This window comes from Sciurus vulgaris, assembly GCF_902686455.1.
Source record: "Sciurus vulgaris genome assembly, chromosome: 1".
Lineage (NCBI taxonomy): Eukaryota > Metazoa > Chordata > Mammalia > Rodentia > Sciuridae > Sciurus > Sciurus vulgaris.
This window is the reverse complement of record NC_136461.1, coordinates 116,995,750-117,018,922: the sequence shown is the minus strand read 5'-3', so window position 1 is coordinate 117,018,922 and position 23,173 is coordinate 116,995,750. Positions and strand designations below refer to the sequence as shown.

Here is a 23,173-nt window from a genome sequence, read left to right as displayed (position 1 = left end):
GGTCGGGTGTCTGCCCTCAGCCTGGGCTCTTACAAGCAGGAGAGACAGCTCTAAGGGGCAACAGTAGGGAAGGCTAGGGACAGGATCTCTGGAGAGAGGCCGCTGAGAGCTAAGTTTGCATTGCTTGGGTCCTGGATCCAGATCCAAGGTGAGAGGTGGGGGCAGCCATCTGTGAGTGTGAAGTAGCTCCTTGGGAAGCAGAAACCCACTTGGCTCCCTACTTTTCCTTCAGAGGCCCTGGTAGTGATGTGTTTTGGGCACCAGAGGAAGGGCTATTGCAATAGGGGCAGGGGCTGATGGAATGCCAGCTACACATCTGCAGAGCAGAGCTGTGCGAGCTGCATCTTGGTCAGAGATTTCTGCCCCTCCCTGACAGACAGGGCCTGGATGGGCAATATTTCTCACCCAGGGTGGAGCTGGGACTCCTTTTGGTACCGGGGATTGAACCCAGGGATGCTTAACCACTGAGACACATCCCCAGCCCTTTTTTATATTTTATTTAGAGATAGGGTCTTGCTAAGTTGTTCAGGGCCTCGCTCAGTTGCTGAGGCTGGCTTTGAACTCGTGATCCTTCTGCCTCAGCCTCTGAGCTGCTGGGATTACAGGCATGCACCATTGTGCCTGGCTGGGACTCTTAACTTACCGTTTGCCTGATCCCTTCCTATGGCACTGGGGGAAGGGGCTGGTAAATCCCTGCACAGACTTGCTGTAAGGACACTGAGTAGGGGAAGATGTGGGGCAGAAACAGCCAGATGGGGCAGGATCTGGAGATGAGCATCAAGGCATTTTTCTAGGATTCAACTCCTTGTCTAGGATCTGAGGTCTCACAACAAAGGTATTTTGTCTGCACAGGGCTTCAAGATCTGGAAATGACCAGGCATCATGGTGGCACATGGCTGTAAATTCCAATGACTTAGGAGGCTGAGACAGGAGGATTGCAAGTTTGAGAATAGCTTCAGCAACTTAGAACCTGTCTCAAAAAAAAACTATATATATATATATATATGTATGTATATTCCCCCCTCCCCCTGGAAAGGGTCCAGGTGAGCCTATGAACACCTGGGAGAAGAAGAAAGGAATGGTTCCTTCTGGGCAGTCAGGGTCACCCTCCTAAAACCCAGAATCAAGGACATTAAACTCCCAGGGTCCTCCCTAAATTCTTTTCCCAGCATAATCAATCCTTTGCTCACCTGAGCTCACTCCTAAGGTTTTGCCAACCAGGTGGGTAAGATTCTGCTCTGAGTGGCAGGGGCTAGGTAGGGTCACACCACTGGAGAGGTAAAGGGAGCTGGGCACCACTGTCAGAACCATCAGGTTCTGGTATGTCATGGTGAAGGAAGGATGGGTAGAAATCCATCCTTGTAGAAAGTGAGGAATCATCTAGGCCATCCCTGGTCCTTCCTATGGTCTTTGATTCCTTCCATCCAAGAAAGTACCAAGAAACAAGTCAGGAGTTAACGTTTATTCTAGACAATACAAAAGCCCACCCTTCCCCCACAGTTCAGGAGGGTTCTCCCAGGAGGCCCTGCCCCTCCAACTGGTCATCTCTCTTTTCTGACCCCAGCTTCCAACAACACCCATTATGATGCTGCTACTTGGGTGAGGGGCTCTTCCAGGTACTGCACCAAGGCCTGGGCCTGCAAGAGGGGGAGCACACATCAGTCCACCCAGAGGGATTCCAAATCCAATTCTGTTCCCCATGACATACTGAGTGACCACCTGCTCTTGGGAGTTTACTCACACCAGACATGGGCTGAGGAGACAGAACTCCAAAAAGGGAATGCAGATGGGAGTGGACACAGTGACAGAGCACAAAGGTTGGTCCCAGAGTAGTGAAGAGATGGGCACATACACACCTTGGCCTTGAGCATTCCAAAGCCCACCGTCTCCTTGGCATACATGCACAGCAGAAGGTTGGCCACGCGGGTGATGGCTACACGGCCCTCCTGTGGGGATATGATGGGATGGGATGTTCTATGTTACACTTGGAGTCCCTCATTCCCCAGTGGTTCTTCTGGTCCTAGAGAGATTGTATGCCCTGGGCACAGCAAGAGGTTCAACTGGCAAGCATTGGTCATGGTGCTGGATGTGAGGTTATTTACCCTAGGAAACAGTCTCCCAGAAACCTGATTTCTCTTTCTGTATCACCGTCAGCAGGGGTGCTAATAAACACATTCAAGATTTTTTTTTTTTTAATTAAGAGTTTTTTGGTTTTGGTTTATTTGGGGTTTTTTTGGTACCAGGGATTGAAACCATGGGTACTTAACTACTGATCCTCATCCCCAGCCTTTTTAAATTTTTCATTTTGAGACAGTGTCTCACAAGTTGCTTAGGGCCTCGCTGAGTTGCTGAGGCTGGCTTTGAACTTGTGATTCTCCTGCCTCAGTCTCTTGAGCTGCTGGGATTACAGGCGTGCACCACTGTGCCTGGCTGATTAAAGAGTTTTATATCTTCCAACAGGTATCCAAATAGGTGATGTTATTGTTGTTTGTTTGTTTTCTTTCTGTATTGGGGATAGGGATAGAACCTAGGCTGGTTTGATCAGCATTAAAACAAACAAACAAAAACGAAGAAGCTAACATTGTGGCACACACTCCCAGCAGCTTGGGAGGCTAAGACAGGAAGATGGCAAGTTTGAGACCAGCCTCAGCAATTTAGCAAGGCCCTAAGCAACTTAGTGAGGACTTGTTCCAAAATAATAAATAAAAAGGTTGTGGATGTGGCTCAGTGGTTAAGTGTCCCTGGATTCAATCTCCAGTACCAAAAAGAAAAGAAAAAACAAAACGCATGTAGTAAGGGAAGTGCTGTTTCATGAAAATTTGTTTTAGTGGATGCCTATATGTAGTAAGTTCTGACTTAAAATACATTTATTATGTATGGCTGGGTTATTGTCAAAACATTTGGAAGTTATTGCCCAATAGCACCAACTCCAGACTAGGCAAGGGTAGAAGTCATTTGTTAAACCAAAATGGCATTAGTTAGGCAGGGGATGGGGAAGAGTAGGTAGCAGTGTTACAGTGGAAATCCTTCCTGAGGAGTTAACCCTTAGGGCCCATTCAATTTTGTTCCGCACACCTTCACTAGATATTTCCCTGTTGGGAATCAGGCACTGCTCCACCTGCCTCTCTGGCTTCATCTCTTCCCCATTCTCATGCCACTCCAGTCATACCAACCTTGTTCAGTTTTCACCAGGTATCATTTTGCCCCAGAGTCGTTGTACTTGCTGTCCTGCCAGAAATGTTTTTCCCCCCCAGAGAGCTAAATGGCTTGCCCCTGACTCCTCACCTTCCTTCAGATCTCAAATCTTTTCAGTGAGATTGTCTCTGATAGAAGCCCCCACCCCATTCTCTCATTTCCAGTTGTTGTTTTTTTTTTTTTTTTCTCTATTATATTTTCAATATCTAACCTTGTATTTTTTGTGGGGAGGATAATGGGGATTGAACTCAGGGGCACTTGACCACTGAGCTACATCCCCAGTCCTTTTTTTGTATTTTATTTAGAGACAGGGTCTCACAGAGTTGCTTAGCACTGAGTTGCTGAGGCTGGCTTTGAACTTGTGATCCTCCTGCCTCAGCCTCCCAAGCCGCTGGGATTACAGGCATGTGCAACCTCACCTGGCATGAACTTTTTTTATTTTTTTAGTATTGGGTATTGAACCCAGGGGTGCTTAACCACTGAGCCACATCCCTAGTCCTTTTTATTTTTATACAGGGTCTTGCTAAGTTGCTTAGGGTCTTAGGAAGTTGCTGAGGCTGCTTTTGAACTTGTGATTCTTCTGCTTCAGCCTCCCCAGTTTCTGGGATTATAGGCATGCAACATGGTGCCCACCTTAACATTTTTACTTATTTTAAAATATAAGACTGTAAGCTTCATTAGGCCTAGGGGTTTTGTCTGTTCCATTTGCTAGTTTTTCACTAGTTCTAAGCACATTGCAGGAATATAAATACTTGTTGACTGAACAGATCCAGAGATGAATGATATAGTTCCTGTTTCAAAGAAGTTCCCATTTTCTCTTTTTGCACTTCATTTCCTTTCTTTGTAAACTGATGGGGTCTAGAGACTCTGCCACGGTCGAGTCAGAAAAAGTGGCTGACAACACTTTCATCACACCACCTTCTAAATCCAACCATTCGATTTTCACAACACCTGGGGATGTGGGGGAGGCATAAGAAATTGTTTCCTCCTTACAGATGAGGTAAGGAGGCGCATAGAGGTTAAGTGATTCGCCCAAGGATCCAAAACTGACAAGTGATTGGCTAGGATCAGAACCCAAGACAGACCTGAGGTCTGGGGCTCCTTCCTTACCTCCATTTGACTCATGGAGTCCTGCCTATTACAAATGCTGCTGCCAGACCAAATCTTAGTAACAATCTTCCGGGGACCTCCCTACCCCTCCAACCATCCAGGATGGGATCCAGGTCTCCCCCTTCGGATCCCCTTGGGGAGCAGAGTAAGTCTGACTCCCTTCTTCATACCATGCAGTCCATGAGGATGAATTTGAGATTGTCTTCATTAAATGCTTGGTTCCCATTTCGGTCGTAGGCGGCCCAGATGTTACTCGCGATGGCTGCGGTAACCCGGGCGTCCGTGTCCCCGTAACCCGAGTAGGCCAGTAGGGATCCCTCGTTATTCAGCAGCCTGGCGAGAGGCGGGGAGGGATACAGACATACTCAAGGGAAGGAGTAAAACGCCTTGGTTCCTATCCCTACTCCCCGCCAAGGACGCTTCCAGGAAGTAGGGATCTGGGCTGAGTGTGTCTTGGAACGTGCCTTAAACACCCTGCGTGACGGGTACCCGTTCCGAGAGGGACCCTCAGAGCTGGTTCCCCCAGCGGCTGTCCGCCTCTGCCACGGCCTCCCTTCGTGGAGACCGTTCTCTACCCCTCCCTCAAACAGCCGCGCACTGCCCCACTCCAGCACTCGCCGCTCGGGTCCTCGATGGGCACTCACAGGGTGCTCTGGACGCCTCCAGTGTTGGCTTGGCTTAGCACCTGAGTCAAAGCCTTGGGACGCAGCATGCCTGCAGCTCCTAACCCTGGGCTTCTGCGCCCCAAACCCCCAAGCTGCCTGCTGGTAATCTCTGCCGGCCGCTTCCCGTATACCCAGCTGCCCTGCTCCGCCTCACCCTGGGATTTGTAGTCTCCCCGCCAAGCTAGAGCAGCTCTAACTCAACCCCGCCCCGCGCGGGGAACGCTGGGAATCGTAGTTCCTCGTGGCCTCGCGAGGCTCTCTGGGAACTATAGTTTGCCTTTCCAGTCAGACCACGCGGCTCTTGGGGGTGAAAAGAGCGGGAGTGAAAGGACTGTGACACTTTTAACCCTTTCGGGGAGAGGAAGTCATCATGTCGGCTTGGCAACCTACGGTTCAATAATCATTTAAAACCTCTTATTTGTTAGGCACACCTTTGGTTACTTTTCAAAGCAGTTTGCGTTGTCTACAATTCTGGGAGAAGGGGCGAGAGGCGCTATTATCTCGAGGAAGCCAAGGCTTGGGAAGGCCACGTAGGCAAAATCCAGATCTTTGGAAGCGTACTTAATAGACCATTTAGGCCACGGGGGAACCGTGTCAATCCCAGAGAGATCTTAAGTGGACGTCCAGCAGTGGGGGAAAACAACCTCCGGGTCGGGAGAGGCCCCAGGCCTGGGAGAGACTCGAGCTTCCCAAGAAAGACCAAGTTATCACTGGGAACGGAGATAAAGCGGCGACACAGAAAGTCCTTTGTCCCGGAGCGGGAGTTACCCGCCGAGAGGCGGGGGCGGCTTCGGCCCGGGTGGCGGGGGACCGCGGCGCTGTTCCGGAGGGCTAGGACCGACCCAGGTCTCTGGCCAAGAGCTCGCCCCCTGCTCTCGGCCGCTAAGGGCCCGCCCCGCGCCCACCCGAGCGCCGCTGGGACCACAGTGAGGCGCGGCCGGGTCCAGTTGCGCGACCCGGGGCTCGGCCCTGGGCGGACCCCGCTGCAGTGGCCCCCCCAGTCCGCCCGGGGCGCTGTGGCTGCGGCTGGTCCGGAGGGGGCGGCGAAGCCTTGGGGAGGGGAGGGGAGGGGAGGGGGGTGTCGGAGGCGCCGGAGCCGAGCCGGGCCGGCGGGGCGGGCGGGGAGAAGGAGGAGCCGGACGGGCTGGCGGGCGGCCGGGTGGCGGCGGCGGCATGGCGGAGCCGAGCGGGGCCGAGACGAGGCCCCCCATTCGGGTCACCGTCAAGACCCCCAAGGACAAGGAGGAAATTGTGATCTGCGACCGAGCCTCGGTCAAGGAGGTAGTACGGCTGACTGGGGTGGGTGCTCGGAGGAGGGGTCTAAAGGAGGTGGGGGGGCCTCAGTGACGGCCTGGCGTCCAGGACTGCCCCCGACAGGAGGGCTGGGGCCAGCAGGGACTCCGAGCAGCCGGAGGGAGAGGCGGGTAGGGGGCGCCCTACAAGGGTAGATCTGGGGGAGCGTGGCGCGTGTTGGGGGGACGGGTTTGGCTTGTGGTGGCCAGGGCTGGGGGCGTGGTGGGGAGTGGGTAAGGGACACCTTGCACCCGGACGGGATAAGGAACCTGGGCTCTAGTGGTGTGCACGCCCGTGTTTCTGGTCGGGGTTCGAGTCGCCGAGGCAGAGTGGGGGCCCCCGGCAAGGTGTTAAACCAAAGGAAACCGGCGGGAGGCAGGCGGAGCGCCGGGCACCTACTGTGCACCTCCGAGAGCGTCCAGTGTTCGCTGAGCGTCGGGGCGGTGGGGAAGGCTGTCGTCTGCCCAAAGCCTTCTTACTCTCTCGAATCGAGGCAGTTACATTGGTTCTTGGCTCATCTGGGATGTCCAGAGTGCAGTAGGTGCTCAATAAAATTTTGTTGAATGAGTGAAGAGGGACTGTTACAGTATTCACCACTGCTTGTGGCTGCTCCAGAATTTCACCTAGGCGGGGCTTAAGATAGGCCATCTGGTTGGAAGAGAGGGATCTGGAAGCTGCTTTTGCTTAGCAAGTGCACTGTTTTTACTTAGAATGTGCGTTTTGTTTTGTTTTGGAGGGGCCAATAGAATTTGGAGAGTCAACTCATATTGCTCCCCACCCCCATATAAAATTACTAAATACTGTAATTTAAATAGTATTCCCTGTAAGACTGAATTTGAAAAGAGCTCTGAGATGGGGTTTCTGGTCAAGAGCAGGGACTTTGATGTCAACATCTGAGTTCCCATCTCCCCAGGACGAGTTAACCTAACCTCTCTGATCCTGTTTTCTCATCTTTAAAAAGGAGATAATGCATTAGACGGCTAACCAGTGAATAACTGGTTAGTGTCCAATAACTGGGGTCCATTGGTTGTAGTTGTTACAAGAAAGCTGGCAATAAAGAGGAAAGAAGAATGAAGGGAGACAGATCCAAGACTGGGGAAGGAGTTGGCATGGGGAGGGTGCCCATCCAGTATCCTCACTGAGAACTGGGTGGAGGAGCTGAAGCTGATTTTTAGATAGCAGCAAGGGCTTCCTAGGGTGGGAGACTCTGGGATGGAGTTGAGGGAAGTGCCTCTTGCTAATCCATCTCCTTGATTAAAGGAGCTGCAACTGGAGGGATGGAGTTGAGACTGTAGAAAGAACTTTCCTTGAGTAGCAGTCAGAGTAGAGGCAAGGTCTCTGGTGGGTGACACCTAAGCAACTGCCACAGTGATCTCTGCCTCTTGATCACAGTTCAAAGAGGAAATCTCCCGGAGGTTTAAGGCTCAGCAGGATCAGCTGGTCCTGATCTTCGCAGGCAAGATCCTCAAGGACGGAGACACACTGAACCAGCACGGGATCAAGGATGGGCTCACTGTCCATTTGGTTATCAAGACCCCTCAGAAGTAAGTTCAGGAGAGGAACATACCGCTGTTGATTGGGACCCATATTTCCTTGTCCTTTGCTCCACTGTACCTGGAGGACCCGTGCTCAGGCCCAGGTGGGGGGGTCTGGGATGGATACTTCTCATGTCTGGGCAAGGGAATCTGACTTACCACTCCTAGAATGCCCTGAAGACATGACACTAGTGACTTCCTCCCTCTCCCTGGCTTACTGACCACCCCCCAGCAACCCCCCTGAGGTGAGGGTGTGTTGAGGGTTGTTCAGGAGGTGGCTTAGGCTTACAGTAGCTGTGCAGCACACACAGATCACAGTTATCACTGTGGTACCTTCCCTCTTGTCGTGCCCACTCCAATTAGTAGTCTCCTTTCTCTGTCCTCAGGGCTCAAGATCCAGCTGCTGCCACTGCTTCTTCCCCCTCCACTCCAGACCCTGCCTCAGCGCCCTCCACCACGCCTGCTTCACCTGCCACCCCTGCCCATCCCTCTACCTCTGGCAGTGCCACTTCAGATGCTGGCAGTGGAAGCCGGAGGAGCAGTGGTGGGGGTCCCTCACCAGGGGCAGGGGAGGGACCCCCCAGTGCTACTGCATCTATTCTCTGTAAGCCCTTGGGGAGGAGAACAACATCTTGTGTTGGGCTGGGGCATGGGGGAAGCCAAGAGGAGGGAGAAACAGTCCTTGCTCTTAGTGGGATGGGATGGGAAGCCCTGGACATAGGGTTCCAGACATTGGTGCTTGAGACAAGTTGAGGAGGAAGCCAGTCCATGAGGGCTTTCCGGAAGAGGGGGAACTAGCTAAGTGTTAGGAGGAAAGAGAGAGATGGGGATGTGGGAACCCCTGAGTGAGGAGATTGGAAGACCTTCTCATCAGGAAAAGATGGCTCCAACTGTAGGCAAATGGGTACCACTTATTTACTCATTGAGCAGTCCACGGCTGATTGCCTTCTGTGCTTAGCTCAGCCTCTGCCATAAAGTGGTCTCAGTCCCCTAGGCTTACATCTCTTTGCCCAAAAACAGTCAGGGCTGGGACTGTGGAAGTAACTCGAATAGGGAGATGTGAGAAGTAATGGGAGCCTATCCTGGAGACCAAATTCAGTGTCTGTGCTAGAGCGGGGAAAGGCAGGGCTGGGGATATAGCTCAGTTGGTAGAGTGCTTGCCTCGAAAGCCAAGGCCCTGGGTTCAATCCCCAGCACCACAAAAAAAAAAAAGAGGGGGGAAAGGCTCTTGGTGTAGACTGTGACCCTACCCACCTCCCCACAGCTGGCTTTGGGGGCATCCTGGGGCTGGGCAGCCTGGGCCTGGGCTCTGCCAACTTCATGGAGCTGCAGCAGCAGATGCAGAGGCAGCTGATGTCCAACCCTGAGATGCTATCGCAGATCATGGAGAACCCCTTGGTCCAGGATATGATGTCTAACCCTGACCTGATGCGCCACATGATCATGGCCAACCCCCAGATGCAGCAGTTGATGGAGCGGAACCCTGAGATCAGCCACATGCTCAACAACCCTGAGCTCATGAGGCAGGTGGGTAGGACAGAAAGCTGGCAGGGTGGAGAAGACACCTGGCACCCAGCCTTTCCTACATTGGTTTGTTCATTCATTCATTTAGCAGCCGTATTTTGGACATTTGAGGTACAGGGATGAAAAGATGTAGGCCTACTTTTCAGGAACTCCTGGTCTCAAAGGGAAGTGGGATAAGTGAGTAGGCAGTTACACTACAATGTGGTCGGTGCTATCCTAAGCACAATCACCAGTGTCCTAAGGATAATCGCAGCATAAGAAAGGGCTTCTGACCCTATCCTGGGACTTGGAGAAGGCCTTGTGGAAGAAGCGTCACCAAGCTGAGACCCAAAGAAAGACAGCGGGTAAACCAGGGAAAGGGAAAAAAAAAAAAAAATTAGGGCCAAGGGCCAGGCAAAGGCCTGGGATGTTTGGAGAGCATTATTATGGCTGACTAGAGCCAGTGGGGAAGGGAGACTCAGCAGAGGCTCTTTTGGTGGTGGTGTTTTAGAACTTCATCTCATGGTCCAGTCTACCAGGGGACAAGGATAGATGGTCTTCCCAGCAGAATTGCGGACACCAGTGCAGAACTCACCAAAAGACAACTTCCGTTAGGAGAGTTGTTCTTTGACTACAACTGTGCCTGATATGTAGTAGTCACTCAGTAAATATGTATTGGGTGAACGAAGTATGGCACAGAGTTCTGTGAAGCCAAGTGTATCAGTCTAGAAAGGTGTCTTAGAAGAGGCAGGTGTGGAACAGATTTTGGAAGAAGGAGAGGGAAGGTATTCTAAGTTGAATGGGAATAAGAAGTAGCTTGCTTACTCTAACATGAACTCCCTGGTATTGATACAGGTCACCTCTTACTGAGAGTGAATCATGGGCTCCAAAAAAGAAAGCCCTCATCTTCAATGTTGATCAAGGTTTGGTCAGACAAAGACCTGGGGTGAGGGTTAGAGGGTGTCTGGGGCATTGTCCCAGCCAGAATCCTTTCCCTGCCCAACTTGCGGAGCCATAGTATGGTCCTGGTAACACAAATCAACCTGGCCTTGATAACTGCTCCCCTGCTGACCGGTTGTGTGTCCTGGTGCAGCAAGACCACAAACATCTCAGAGCCTGTTTCTTCAACTGCCAATTAGGGGCAGGAGTACCTAACCTGGGGTGGTTACTGTAGATTGCTTAACCCTGTGCCTGTAGGTAGTAGGTGTTCAACAGATGTTCATTTTTTCTGCCTCCTCTCCTTCCTCATATCCCTTCTTACTCGATTTCCTTGTGTTTCCTGATACTTCTTTGGGCCCCTGAACCTGAGAGAGGGAAACTGCTGCCTCATCCCTTCTGGGAGCCTTGTCCTCCATTAGAAAAAGCCACCCAGAATACCCACAGGGGGGCAAAGTGGGAGCCCAGATGACAACAAAGGAAGGAGGTGTGGTTTACCCTGCTCCTTGCAGCTTTGAGCAGTTCTTTCATTCCTGATGCCCCTTCTCAGGGCCCACCCTGTGTGTGTGTGTGTGTGTGTGTGTGTGTGTGTGTGTGTGTGTGTTAGGTTGAATTCAGGAGTGCTCTACCATGCTGCGTTTCCAGGTTTTTAATTTTGAGACAGGGGTCTCACTAAGTTGCCTGATATGGCCTCAAATTTGCAATTAAGTATCTGGGATTACAGGTGTGTGCCACTGCACCCAGCTTGGTGCTCCCCTGGTTCCAGGGCCCATCGCGTCTCTCTCCCTTCACCAGACAATGGAGCTTGCTCGGAATCCTGCCATGATGCAAGAGATGATGCGGAACCAGGACCGGGCCCTGAGTAACCTCGAGAGCATCCCTGGGGGGTACAATGCTCTGCGCCGCATGTACACCGACATCCAGGAGCCCATGTTCAGTGCTGCCCGGGAACAGGTGGGGCCGGGGGCTGGGGTAGGGGAGGGTCTGCCTGGGCTTAGGATTCTCTGCCCGCTTCCCAGGCAAGCCTGGGGTATTTTCTGCCCCTCCTTCCTTCTCCAGTCCCCCAAGGGTGGGCCTTGGCTAGGAGGCATTCTTCAGCAGTGCAGACTTGTCGTGGACTGAGGGTAGAACATAGCAGAGATCCCTAGAGAAGTGAGTGAGGTATAGTGTTTCAGGGACTTGACATTGTTTTGACAAACTTCTTGTATCAGGGGCTCAAGGTTGTGGGGTAGACCTGGGTTCAAATGTCAACCCTTACTTGGGTTGAGACAATGTGTCTCAAGTGTGGTCCATGACTCACCTGCATCAGAGTCACCTGGAGAGCTTGTTAATGAGATTCCTGGTCCCCACCTTTGAGCTACATTTTCAATCAATCTCTTGCATTGTGGCCTGGGATTATGCATTTTTAAAAATGCTTTATGAATTAATTCCAAGTATACAGAAAGTATAGTATAAAAATTTAGCATTCTCATAACCATGTTGCCTTATATAATTTCAATTTCTTTCTTGGTTCTTTTTTTGGTGGGGGGAGAGTGGGGGATTGAACCCAGCAGTGTTCAGTAGGACAGAACCCACTGAGCTATAATCCCAGCACCCCCGAACCCCTTTTTCTTTTGATACAGAATCTCACTAAGTTGCCTAGAGCCTTGGTAAGTTGCTGAGGCTGACCTCAAACTTGCCATCCTCCTGTCTCAGCCTCAAAACTTAATTTTATGCCAAACACATCATATATTTGTATGTTTCAAAATTCTGAATTTACACAAAATAAACAAAAATTATTCAAAAAGTATGGAAAGTTACACAAGCTAAAAAAAAGGGATTCTTCTAGTTCTATCTTCCAGCCACCCACAAATAAGTTGTTCTAGGTAGAGTTGTAGGCTTCACATACGACTCTGCAGTCCTTTTCCTCTTGTTCCCTCAGCAGAGGTAACTACTCCTGAGGCGGGCAGGGTTTATCATTCTGATTCCTTTATTACTTTTGTGTGTGTTCATAAATATCTGCAGTATTGTTTTGCATATTAAACCTTGTAGAAGTGGTATCATGCTGTTCATATCACTCTAACTTGCTCTTTTTGAAATGTTTTATTGAAGAATAAGAGAACTACAAACAGTGCACATGTTTGTGCACTTGATGTACACTTGATGAGTTTTTACAATTAACTAGCACCCTGGTGTGAGGGCGGGATCTTGCCTTATTTGTTCCTTCTGGAAAGGAAAGTTCCCATATCCTGCGTGGCCCTGTGCTTTCCCAACAGATCATTCGTTCTTGCAGTCCTTTACACCAAGTCTCCAAGATGAGTTTTCTTTTGCTGGCTCTTCTGTTTCCCTGTTCCATTTCTCTCTGCCTATAACGATTCCTCATTGTCTTAATTAACCTTGATATCTGGTACAGTGAAATCCTCACCATTTTCTTCAGGACCATCTTGGTTATTCTTGGCATTGTTCTTTCAAATTTTAGAAATTACTTATGATCAAGTATGAGTTTATTTTTATTTTATTTATTTAGTACTGGTAATTGAGCCCAGGGACACTTTACCACTGAGCTACATCCCCAGCCCTTTTAATTTAATTTTATTTATTTATTGGTTCTGGGTATGGCATTGAACCAGGGGCACTTAACCACTGAGCCCTTTTTTATTTTTTTATTTTGAGACAGGTCTCACTAAGTTACTTAGGGCCTTGATGAACTGGTGAGGCTGGCTTCCAAATTGTGATCCTCTTGCCTCAGCCTCCTGAGTTCCAGGGATTACAGGCATGCACTACCAAGCCTGGATCCTTTTTATTTTTTATTTTTAGACAGGGTCTCACTATGTTGCTGAGGCTGGCCTCAAACTTTCAGTCCTTCCTGCTGAGTCACTGGGATTACAGGCATGCTCCACAGCACCCAGCTCAACTATGAATAATAATAATAACTATTATTATCATTATTATTGTACCAGGGATTGAACTCAAGGACCACTGAGTTACATCCCCAGCCCTTTTTATTTTTTGTTTTGAGACAGGATCTCACTAAGTTGCTTAGCATCTTGCTAAATTGCTGAGACTGGCCTCCAACTTGTGATCCTCTTGCCTCAGTGTGCACCACCATGCCTGGCTCAAATAACTAAACTTCTTTTGAAAAATAACTTTTCCAAGACAAATAAAACTTTACAGAAAAGTTGACCTGTTTTACATTTTTGCAGATCTCTTTAATGCCTGGCTTTCTATGTAAAACAGTTGGCTTCTCAGATCTATACTTGCTCCATTAGATGTCACATGTTATATAGCCTCTGGAAAACTACACTATATCCTCATGAGAGAATAAGAGTGAGAAAGGCAAATTGATATCTTAGAATCATAAAAATCATTTTAAACCTTGCAGGGTTCTAGGACCACACTTTGAGAACTAGAGTATTAGAGGGATCTTTTGAGCATTAGAATAAATGTGTCGGACACATAGTAGGTGCTCAATAAATAGAAGCTGCTATCACTATGCATAGATTAGGACAAGAGATTTTGTTTGTAGGGTGTACTGGGAAGAACAAAACAGCTCAGAAGTAGGTGGAGTAAGCAAGGCAGATTACCAGAACAGGAAATCTGAAGCAGGGACAAAGATTGAAACTATGGTATGTGAACCCTGGCCTGCAAGCTCTGTTGTCTGAACAGGCATCTGATAAGGCGAAGGAACCACTGCTCAGAATAGAGTCCTTGATCATCTGTGTTCCCATGATCACCTAGAATAACAGGAAAAGTGACTGGATATGAAACCCCGCAGTGGAGAGGGGCTGAGGCTGCTCAGATAACTCCTACTTCTTGCTTCAGGACCACTTGGAAGCTCAGAGAGGGACTGCTGAGCTCTGGGAACCTGAGGAAGGCTGAGCAAGTGAGGCAGGGTCTGGGACTCCCTCAGCAAGCACACCCCTGGACAGAGCTCTGTCCTGGGTGCTGGAGGGTTGAGAAGGAGACACCATTCCGTGAGGTACATACCTGAGCCATCTGGGTAACAATGAGGAGCCTGGTAGTAAGGCATGAGAGGAATCAAGACCTAGTGTAAGGTTCCCTTTGGGGCCTACACAGAAGAGTGGGAAGGAGAAAACCCAGAAGGGGGCATGTGCAGCTAGAGGTATGCTCCACTAGAGGGTGCCACTGGTGGACTCGAATGGACAGAGAATACCTGTTAGGTATCTGGAGAGGGAGGGAGAGGGTTCTAGGGATTTAGCATTAGACCAAGATGGCTGGGAGAAGGGGAGCTGGAGGCAATCGAGGTTGAATTAGAGGGCCAGGTCTGAGAACTGGCTCCCATCAAGTCAGCAGTTTTATTGAGCATCTACTAATATCATTGTTGAAGGCACAAAGGTAAATCTTTGCCCCTTGAAAGCTACAGGAAAACAAATATCTCATTATACAATGGGAAAGATGTGTGTTAAGTGCAGCAGGTCACAAAGAGAGACCAATTTAGAGCCATCAGGGATTATGTGGTCATTAGCATCAGCCAGCTTCCACCCTGCAGGCAAGGGTGGAGCTGTCCATTGTTGGGTGAAGAACTGAATGGGGGAGTCCAAGTTCTTTATCTCCCTCCCTTTTCTGGGGGAGGGGAGTCTGTTAGGTGAGAGAAGAGAAAGAGCTTAGCCCTTGTCCCTAATTTGTTTCAGTCCTTAACCCAAAACCTTTCCCTCCTCCCAGTTTGGCAACAATCCTTTCTCTTCCCTGGCCGGGAACTCCGACAGCTCATCCTCCCAGCCTCTGCGGACTGAGAATCGAGAGCCCCTCCCTAACCCCTGGAGCCCCTCGCCCCCCACCTCCCAGGCCCCCGGGTCCGGTGGGGAGGGCACCGGAGGATCGGGGACCAGCCAGGTGCACCCGACAGTCTCGAACCCCTTTGGGATCAATGCGGCTAGCCTGGGGTCAGGTATGTCCTAGGGTGGAAGTGTAGTAGGGTCACCAGGGTAGTCCCCTACCCCCAGGACTAAATGGGGTTCACACTGTTCCAGAATATTGAAGACAGGTGACACTGTATTAAGGCTACTGAGGGGGCTTAGTAGCCTGGAGTAGTGGTCCCACTTTTCAGAGGGTGAGAGTTTGGTTCTGGCCATGTCCTGATATCTCTGGGAGTGATCTGAGCAATGGCTCATGAATAAACCAGGCCCCAATTCCCAGGCTCCATGAGCACCTTTGGTACCTTCCAGTGTTAATGGGTCAGAGTGGAAGGTGAAGGTGGGGTGGGATAGTCAGGAGTGGGGTGAGGTGGGATGGGCGGGGTTTGAGAAGAATCAGGGCAGACCTGGAGACAGGCAGATGTGTAGCTGCCATAGACGGATGTGCAGAGCTGCCATGTACAGAAGGGCAGGTTATGTACTGTGCAACCCTATGGAATGCCCCATTTATCTGGACTATGACTGTACACGTGGCCTTGGGGATGTTTTTGGTGGATGCCCTGATTTCTCTATACACTAGGGGATATCTTGATTGGGAAAGTTCTTTCCCCTCCATGTGCTTCAGTGTCCTTATTTATAAATTAAGGACTAGAATTTCATCTATGGCTTTAAAATTGTGTTCCTGAGTCCTGGGGAGTCTGGACCATCTCCAGCCCCATCTCCAGGATGAGGAAGGACCAAAGGGGAGAGGCTCTAGGCCTCCTGCCCCAGCTCCAACCAGACCATTGACATACTTGGTTTCTGAGTAAAATTCGACTTGAGGAAAGGGTCTCTGCCACTAATACAAGTTTGAAAACCATTGGTCTAGATGACACTTCATCCTTTCTAATGCAGACATTATCTGAGCTTGTGGCAGGAACAGTCCAGAAGGGCATACATCAGACCCAGTTTCTAGCTGGCTTGTCCTTCACAAAGTAGATGGGAAAAGTCCAGACTCAGAGACCTGGACCCAGGCCACGGTACTTGGGCGCCCATTTGAGCATTGACTTTCTGAGTTTTGTAACCACTCAGTGTCCAAAGTAAGGTAGACTGAAGTGAAGAATCTGGTTTCCATCTGGACCCCTTCTCTCCTGTTTTTTTTTTTTTTTTTTTTGTTTCTCCTTCCTTGTCCTAGGGATGTTCAACAGCCCAGAAATGCAGGCGCTCCTCCAGCAGATCTCTGAGAACCCCCAGCTGATGCAGAATGTGATTTCAGCCCCCTACATGCGCAGCATGATGCAGACACTTGCCCAGAACCCTGACTTTGCTGCTCAGGTATCAAACTGGCACAGGGGAGTGTTGCTGGGGAGGGGTTCCCTGAGTGAGAGCAGTTTCTTTTGGTCCAAACACTCTGGTTCACCAGGCATGGTGGCACACACCTGCTATCCCAATGGCTTGGGAGGCTGAGGCAGGAAGATTGCAAGTTCAAAGCCAGCCTCAGCAACATAGTGAGGCCCTAAGTAACTCAGTGAGACCCTGTCTCTAAGTAAAATATAAAAAAGGGCTGGGAATGTGACTCAGGGGTTAAGTACCCCTGGGTTCACTCCCTGGTACCAAAATAAAACAAGAACCCCCCAAAAAAACAAAATAAAAACACTCTGATTCTGGTTCTAGGCACGGTGGCACACACCTGCTATCCCAGGAGGCTGAGGCAGAAGAATCACAAATTTAAAAGCAGCCTCAGCAACTTAGCAAGACCCCATCTCAAAATAAAAAGTAAAAAGTGCTGGGGATATAGCTCAATGGTAGAGCACATGCTAGGATGTGTGAGGCCCTGGCTTTACTCCTTAGCACCACCAAACAAAACTCTGGTGCTGCCAGACTGCCTGGGTATGTATCCCAAACTCTGCCACTTCCCAGTTTTGTGAGCTAAGCTAGTTATATAACCTCCTGATTTCCTCATCTGCAAAACAATAGTAACAATAGTTCCTGCCTCATTGGGTTAAAGCTTTAGAGGAGTTAACACATGTCAAGTGCTTAGAACATAGTGTGGCACGAAATAAGCACTGTGTACTTGGAAATGTTAGCTGGTGTCACCATCATCAGACCCAGACTGATGCCTGACTCTTCCTTGCTCAGTGCATAATTCCATTTCCTCATTGTTCTACATGGGCCTTTAGGATAATTTGAGGTCTTTGGAAACCCTGGCCAGATTTCCTACAGTGATGGGGGTACTAAGGGTGACTGGAGTTGTGGGGGAGTTCTTAGGGTGAGAAGTTCCAGGCCTCGCCCTTCTACCTTCACTCTGGCAGATGATGGTGAATGTGCCACTCTTTGCCGGGAACCCCCAACTGCAGGAGCAGCTCCGCCTGCAGCTCCCTGTCTTCCTGCAGCAGGTGAGTAAGGAGCCTAGAGGGGCAGAGGTGGAGGCAAGGGGTGGACCGTGAGGCTCACCAAGTTCTGTAGGGGCAGTACTTAGCTCTGCACTTAGGCCTTAGGCTGCCTGCTCTTCCCTGCCACCTCCCGTTGCCTGTCTCCGTTTCCCACCAGATGCAGAATCCGGAGTCACTGTCTATCCTCACCAACCCCCGTGCCATGCAGGCCTTGCTGCAGATCCAGCAGGGACTGCAGACCTTGCAGACTGAGGCCCCCGGGCTGGTACCCAGGTGAGGGCATGGTGATTGAGCAGCAAGGTCTGGCTAGTGCCCCCCTTCATCCCTTCTCTCTGCCCTCTCTGACAGCCTTTGTCCTGGAGGATCTGCTGTCCTATTGCCCCCCCCCCCCCCAACTGTTTTCCTTCTGGATCTCACATTCCCATCCTTTTTTGAATGCTGTCTCCCACCTCTTGATGTTTCCTGTCTGCAGCCTTGGCTCTTTCGGGATGTCCCGGACCCCAGCACCCTCAGCGGGCAGCAATTCTGGGTCTGCTGAAGGCCCCACCTCCTCGCCAGCCACACCAGCCACATCTCCTCCCACAGGGGCTTCCAATGCCCAACAGCAGCTCATGCAGCAGATGATCCAACTTTTGGCTGGAAGTGGAAACTCACAGGTACATGGGGCAGCAGGACTGGTATGGGGCTCACCACCTCCATCCTGAGCAGCATCAAGGGTAGCAGTAGAATAGAGGCAGCAGGGCAGGCTTTGCAGTCAGCCAGAGCTGGCTGGTCTGCCACTCATTAGCCTTGAGGAGATTTCCAGTCATCCCTCAGTTCAGTTTCCATGGCCATAAAGTGGAGTTGAGAATAGTAATAGTACTATTGTATACTCAGTACTATTCCAAAAGCTCTCTATATAAGAGCTCATTACCTTATTCTTACAACAGCCGTAGGAGAAAGTTATTGTTAGTATTATCTCTGTATTACAAATGGGGGAAACTGAGGCCCAGAGAGATTAAGTGCATTGCTCACTTACATAGCTGGTTGGTAACAGACCCATGATTCAAACCCAGGCATTCTGGTTCCAGAATTGACATTTTGCCCCCACCCGACTGGGGATTGAACCAGGGGTACTCTAACACTGAGCTACTTCCCCAGCCCTTTTATTTTTTTATTTTGAAACAGGGTTTTGCTAAGTTGCCCAGGCTGGCCTTGAACTTGTAATCCCCCTGCTTCAGCTTTCCATATTGCTGGGATTATAGGCATATGCCACTGCACCCAGCCGGAATTACACATTTTTTTTTTTTTTTTTTTTTTAGTTGTAGATGTACACAATCCCTTTATTTTACTTTACTTTTAAATGGTTCTGAGGATCGAACCTAGTGCCTCACCCAAGTGTTCGATCACTGAGTCACAGCCATAGCCCCAGAACTACACTTTTAACTACTTTGTTATACTACTTCTACTTATATCAAAGCATCCTCTTTTGGGGAGGGGAAGGGTTAGCGATGGATCCCATGGCCTTGCATATTGTAAGCACACATTCTACCACTGAGCAACATCCCCAGCCCCACAAAGTATTCTTTTGATAATTAAAGCAACTTCTACCTCTGATACCTTGGAAAGGAAGAGTCTGGAAGGATTCCAGAATCATGGGCCACAAAGTCAAGGCCAGGGCTTGGGGTAGGGGAAGAGATGTTACCTGGAGTTTCTCTGACCTCAGTGACTCATGGGGAAGAGCTGTTCAACAAAAATGTGTGTGAAGCTGGTTGTGGTTGTGTACACGTGTAATCCCAGCAATTTAGCCAGGCCCTGTCTCAAAATTTAAAAATAAGGGCTGGGGAGATAGCTCAGTCAGTAGAGTGCTTGCCTTGTAAGCACAAGGCCCTGGTTCAATCCCCAGCACCCAAAAAAAAAAAAAAAAAAAAAAAAATTTAAAAATAAGGGCTGGGAATGGCATGGCACTGGGTTCAATCTCCAGTATCACAATAAAGAGATAGATAGATAGATAGATAGATAGATAGATAGATAGATAGATAGATAGATAGATAGATAGATAGGGCTGGGGATGTGGCTCAGTGGTTAAGCACCCCTGGGTTTAATTCCCAGCTCAAAAAAAAAAAAAAAGCATGTGTGAGCTACTCACATATGGCTGAGGCAGAATATAACAAGTTCAAGACCAGCCTCAGCAACTGAGCAAGACCCTGTCTAAAAATAAAAAAGGCTAGGAATGTAGCTCAGTGGTAGAGTGTCCCTGAGTTGAATCCCTACTGCTGCTTAATACATATATACATCCATACAGGGGATCCTTTTTTCTGGGGCCCTTCTCTGGCCTTTTTTTTTTTTTTTTGCAATGCTGGGAATCAAACCCAGGGCCTTGTGCTTGCAAGGCAAGCACTCTATCGACTGAGCTATCTCCCCAGCCCTCTCTGGCCTTTTAATATGACTGCATGCATGATGACTATCAGGAAGGAGCATGTTTGACATGCCTTTTTTTTTGACCACAGAACATTTGACTTTCGGAGCACTCGTTAATATCTCCAGAGTATTCATGGAAAATAGGAATATAAAATGACCCAGGCCTATCAGGCACTTTGAAATTATAAGTAAAACACCCCTGCCTTTTTTTAAAAAAAATTTTTAGATGTTGATACATCTTTATTTTATTCATTTATTCACATGTGGTGCTGAGAATTGAACCCAGTGCCTCACAAATACCAAGCCACAACCCCAGCACCCCACCTGCCTTTTTATTATAGTTCTTTAGTGACTTAGGAGCTGGGCTCAGTGGCCTTCATTTTCAGGTCACTTTTCCCCACCCCACTGACTGAGGATATTAGGGACCTATTGGTGTTATAAACCCTTCAGCTTCAGATATTCTCTCTGGGGTGGATTCTATGCCCACTTCATGAGGTTTGTCCCCTCCAGGTGCAGATGCCAGAAGTGAGATTTCAGCAACAACTGGAGCAGCTCAACTCCATGGGCTTCATCAATCGGGAGGCCAATCTGCAGGCCCTGATTGCCACTGGAGGGGACATCAACGCAGCTATCGAGAGACTCCTGGGCTCCCAGCTCTCCTAATCCTTTGGCCCGTGCCTCTTCCCTGACTCAGCACCAACCTTTGTTTCCTCTGTCAGCCCCTAACCTCTGCAGCTTATCCCTCTGTCTTCTTCCTTGTCCTCTCCAAACAGCAAGGTGACCTTAGAGGCGTGGGCCCAATCCCATAGCTCTGTCTGAGAATTTTGATCTTACTGCTGTCTCTAACAGAATCTTTTCTCCTGGTCCTCCTTTAGCAGAGCTATTTAAACAGTTTTCACAGTTCTGTTGATTGACCCTGCCTCCTTGCCTACATTTTGCCCACCTTTTACAATCTTCAAACTTCTCAATGGGGACTGCAAAGTTGAAGGAGGACTCAACTATCTGGTTTACTGGAACAGTCTTCCATCCATACCACTAGGTTTTAGCTTGTCTTAATTTACTTTTGGTAACTGTCTTCTTCCCCACCCCTCCCTGCAGCCCTCCAGCACTAGCATTGCACACTCTGAAGGTGAGGGGCAGGTGAAACAGGCTGTGATTTTCTTCCTCAAATCCTACTCTGGTCACTTCATCTAGTACTTTTTCTTGGGCTCTGTTGGGACTTCTCATCCAAAGGGGAACATGAAACACAGCACTCTGGACAGAAATTAACAGGCCCTGGACCAGAGTAGTGGAGACTGTTGTGGCAGTGGCGGGATTGAGATTTCCTAAAGGAAGGGAATGGGGAGACAGCCTGAGCAAAAGGCTTGAAAATGACTGTTGGAGTCTGGAGTACTAGTAGCTGTTTTAGGCAAGAGATTCCAGGCCCAGGCCTGACAGAGGAGAAATAGGTATACTAATGGAATTTGAATTGAAGAAAGGGGCTTGATGGAGCTAAGCAGTGTCTCTCACACACACACTTTCTCACGAACCCAAGACCTCCCTGTCTTTCCAGGCCCCAGTATATTTGAGCCCCACTCAAAGGATATGAAGGGGATTGAAGTCTGTTCAGCAGTGGGGTAGTATCTGTGTGTGCACGAGTACCCACATGTGAGTTAGGTTCTTTGTAGATTTCTAGCTCAGAGCTGCCTCTCACAGGGAAAAGTGAGTACAAGAGCTTGTCTAGAGCAGCAACAGGGACATTGAAGAGAGCTTAGGCCTGTGAATACTGGGTCACAGAAAGGCAGTGTGGAGACCTTGTGAAGCTGTTGGGGTGTGACTGGTACCCTTACCATCCCCCACTGTTTTGGAGAATAGTACAGGGGTTCCTCCAGAGCCCCTGGCCTTTCAGTTTTTTACAGTTTTCCCTCCAGGCCAGAAAGTTCTATTTGAGGAGGGAGAGGGGATGGTGGCAATGATGCCTTTAATCTGGAACTGGACATTGCTTTACTGGAGCACAGAGGAGGCTCTTACTACCTCCTCCCTCAGCTGTGGGGCCCCACTGCTTGGAGAATATGCAGGCCAGAGGAAAAGAATTTTGCTCCAAGTGGGAATGGGTCCCAAACAGTCCAGAGAAGATGTCTGCCCTTTTCCTCCCTACCTCCCCCAACTCCCACACTGGCCTTTGTAAATAAATGGTGTGATCTTTGTTGTGAAAGTGTGTTGGTGTGTTTTCTGTGGGAGAAGAGACTGACTGAAGACAACATTCTGGTCTTACAGGACAAAAGATGGGATGCGGAAGAATTCGAAGTTGGGTTCAGTTACCACAGGTGTTAAGGAATATTGATCATTAGGAGATAACTGATCAGCCGGGTGCCTGTAATCCCAGCAGCTCAGGAGGCTGAAACAGGAGGGTGGTGAATTCAAAGCCATCCTCAGCAATTTAGAGAGGCCCTAAGCAACTCAGTGAGACCCTGTCTCAAAATAAAATATAAAAAAGGGCTGGGGATGTGCTAAGTGGTTGAGCGCCCCTGGGTTCAATCCCTGGTACCAGGAAAAAAAAAAAAGAAGAAAAGAAAAGGTAACTGATCATGGAGGTATCATAAACTCATGGTTTAGTGATTTAGGAATGAGGAAGATTGCATTCATCCATTCCCATCCCTAGCTCATATGACATCTGAGATCTACCCCTTCTGGGAGGAGCCTGCATGAGGCATTGGGCAGATGACTGGGCTACTTACTCCATCCTCCTGATCTGTTGGGAAAACAGCCCTTCCCTTAGCTCAGGCAAGAAAAGCTAAACAAACCCTGTATCTGGATCTTACGCAAGTGAAGTTTAGTAGTTATTAATCTTGAGCTCTGAGACTAAACCCGGTTCTACCACTACTCATGCGAACTCCAGGAAGTCTTCAGAACTGGGAGGTTTTATCTTTGGTAGAGTGAAGTTACACACTAGAGTTCTGTGATAAAGGAATAAACCATGCGTGGGAGGTTCCACTTTTGAGAATGGTAGACAAGATGCTTCAGACCAATACTCTAACCGGAAATCCAAAAAGCTGGGTGAAACATAAGAAAAATCAAGGGGTTGATAAGCTTGGCTTGTAACCCAGAGGATAAAGAAAGCCCTCCAGACTGCCTTTGACCCAGAGGAGTTTACCAATTGGGAAAAGGTTGTTGAGAGACTGAGCTGTATATTCAAGGGCCTTGAAGGACCAGGAGCTAAAGAATTAAAAGTTGGGATCTGGGAGTTGACACACGCCTGTAATCCCAGCTACTCAGGAGGCTGAGGCAGGAGGGTATCAAGTTCAAGGCTGGCCTGAACCAGGCAACTTAGT

General features: G+C 49.2%; 3 protein-coding genes across 3 annotated transcripts in view; 1 reads left to right on the top strand and 2 right to left on the bottom strand.

Annotated features, from left to right (window-relative positions):
• Nucleotides 1-1,447: 1,447 nt before the first annotated feature.
• On the bottom strand, nt 1,448-5,126 carry LAMTOR2 (late endosomal/lysosomal adaptor, MAPK and MTOR activator 2). The gene is made up of 4 exons (XM_079104998.1): nt 4,950-5,126; nt 4,476-4,638; nt 1,857-1,946; nt 1,448-1,637 (listed from the first exon to the last, which is right to left on the bottom strand). The coding sequence occupies exons 1-4, from the start codon at nt 5,015-5,017 to the stop codon at nt 1,581-1,583; spliced, it is 378 nt and encodes a 125-aa protein (XP_078961124.1). The 5' UTR covers nt 5,018-5,126; the 3' UTR covers nt 1,448-1,580.
• A 949-nt stretch (nt 5,127-6,075) lies between these two features.
• UBQLN4 (ubiquilin 4) lies at nt 6,076-22,056 on the top strand. Its single transcript, XM_079104401.1, has 11 exons — nt 6,076-6,251; nt 7,656-7,807; nt 8,185-8,402; nt 9,063-9,325; nt 11,033-11,191; nt 14,900-15,125; nt 16,265-16,404; nt 17,382-17,465; nt 17,620-17,735; nt 17,935-18,118; nt 20,373-22,056. The coding sequence occupies exons 1-11, from the start codon at nt 6,144-6,146 to the stop codon at nt 20,523-20,525; spliced, it is 1,803 nt and encodes a 600-aa protein (XP_078960527.1). The 5' UTR covers nt 6,076-6,143; the 3' UTR covers nt 20,526-22,056.
• RXFP4 (relaxin family peptide/INSL5 receptor 4) overlaps nt 12,092-23,173 on the bottom strand; it is a 101,182-nt gene continuing 90,100 nt past the window's right edge. The window contains exon 2 of the mRNA XM_079104719.1: nt 12,092-13,195. The gene's annotated coding sequence lies outside the window, so the exon portion shown is untranslated. The remainder of the gene's footprint in view (nt 13,196-23,173) is intronic.

Bases quoted from the DNA above. Each gene is read 5' to 3' on its own strand.
- LAMTOR2 (XM_079104998.1), bottom strand. From the start codon at position 5,017: ATGCTGCGTCCCAAGGCTTTGACTCAGGTGCTAAGCCAAGCCAACACT. The intron at 1,947-4,475 runs GTATGAAGAAGG...ATATCCCCACAG, and splicing joins TCATCCTCATGGACTGCATG to GAGGGCCGTGTAGCCATCAC. The intron at 1,638-1,856 runs GTGTGTATGTGC...CCCCTCTTGCAG, and splicing joins TTGGAATGCTCAAGGCCAAG to GCCCAGGCCTTGGTGCAGTA.
- UBQLN4 (XM_079104401.1), top strand. From the start codon at position 6,144: ATGGCGGAGCCGAGCGGGGCCGAGACGAGGCCCCCCATTCGGGTCACC. The intron at 6,252-7,655 runs GTAGTACGGCTG...TCTTGATCACAG, and splicing joins ACCGAGCCTCGGTCAAGGAG to TTCAAAGAGGAAATCTCCCG. The intron at 8,403-9,062 runs GTAAGCCCTTGG...ACCTCCCCACAG, and splicing joins TGCTACTGCATCTATTCTCT to CTGGCTTTGGGGGCATCCTG.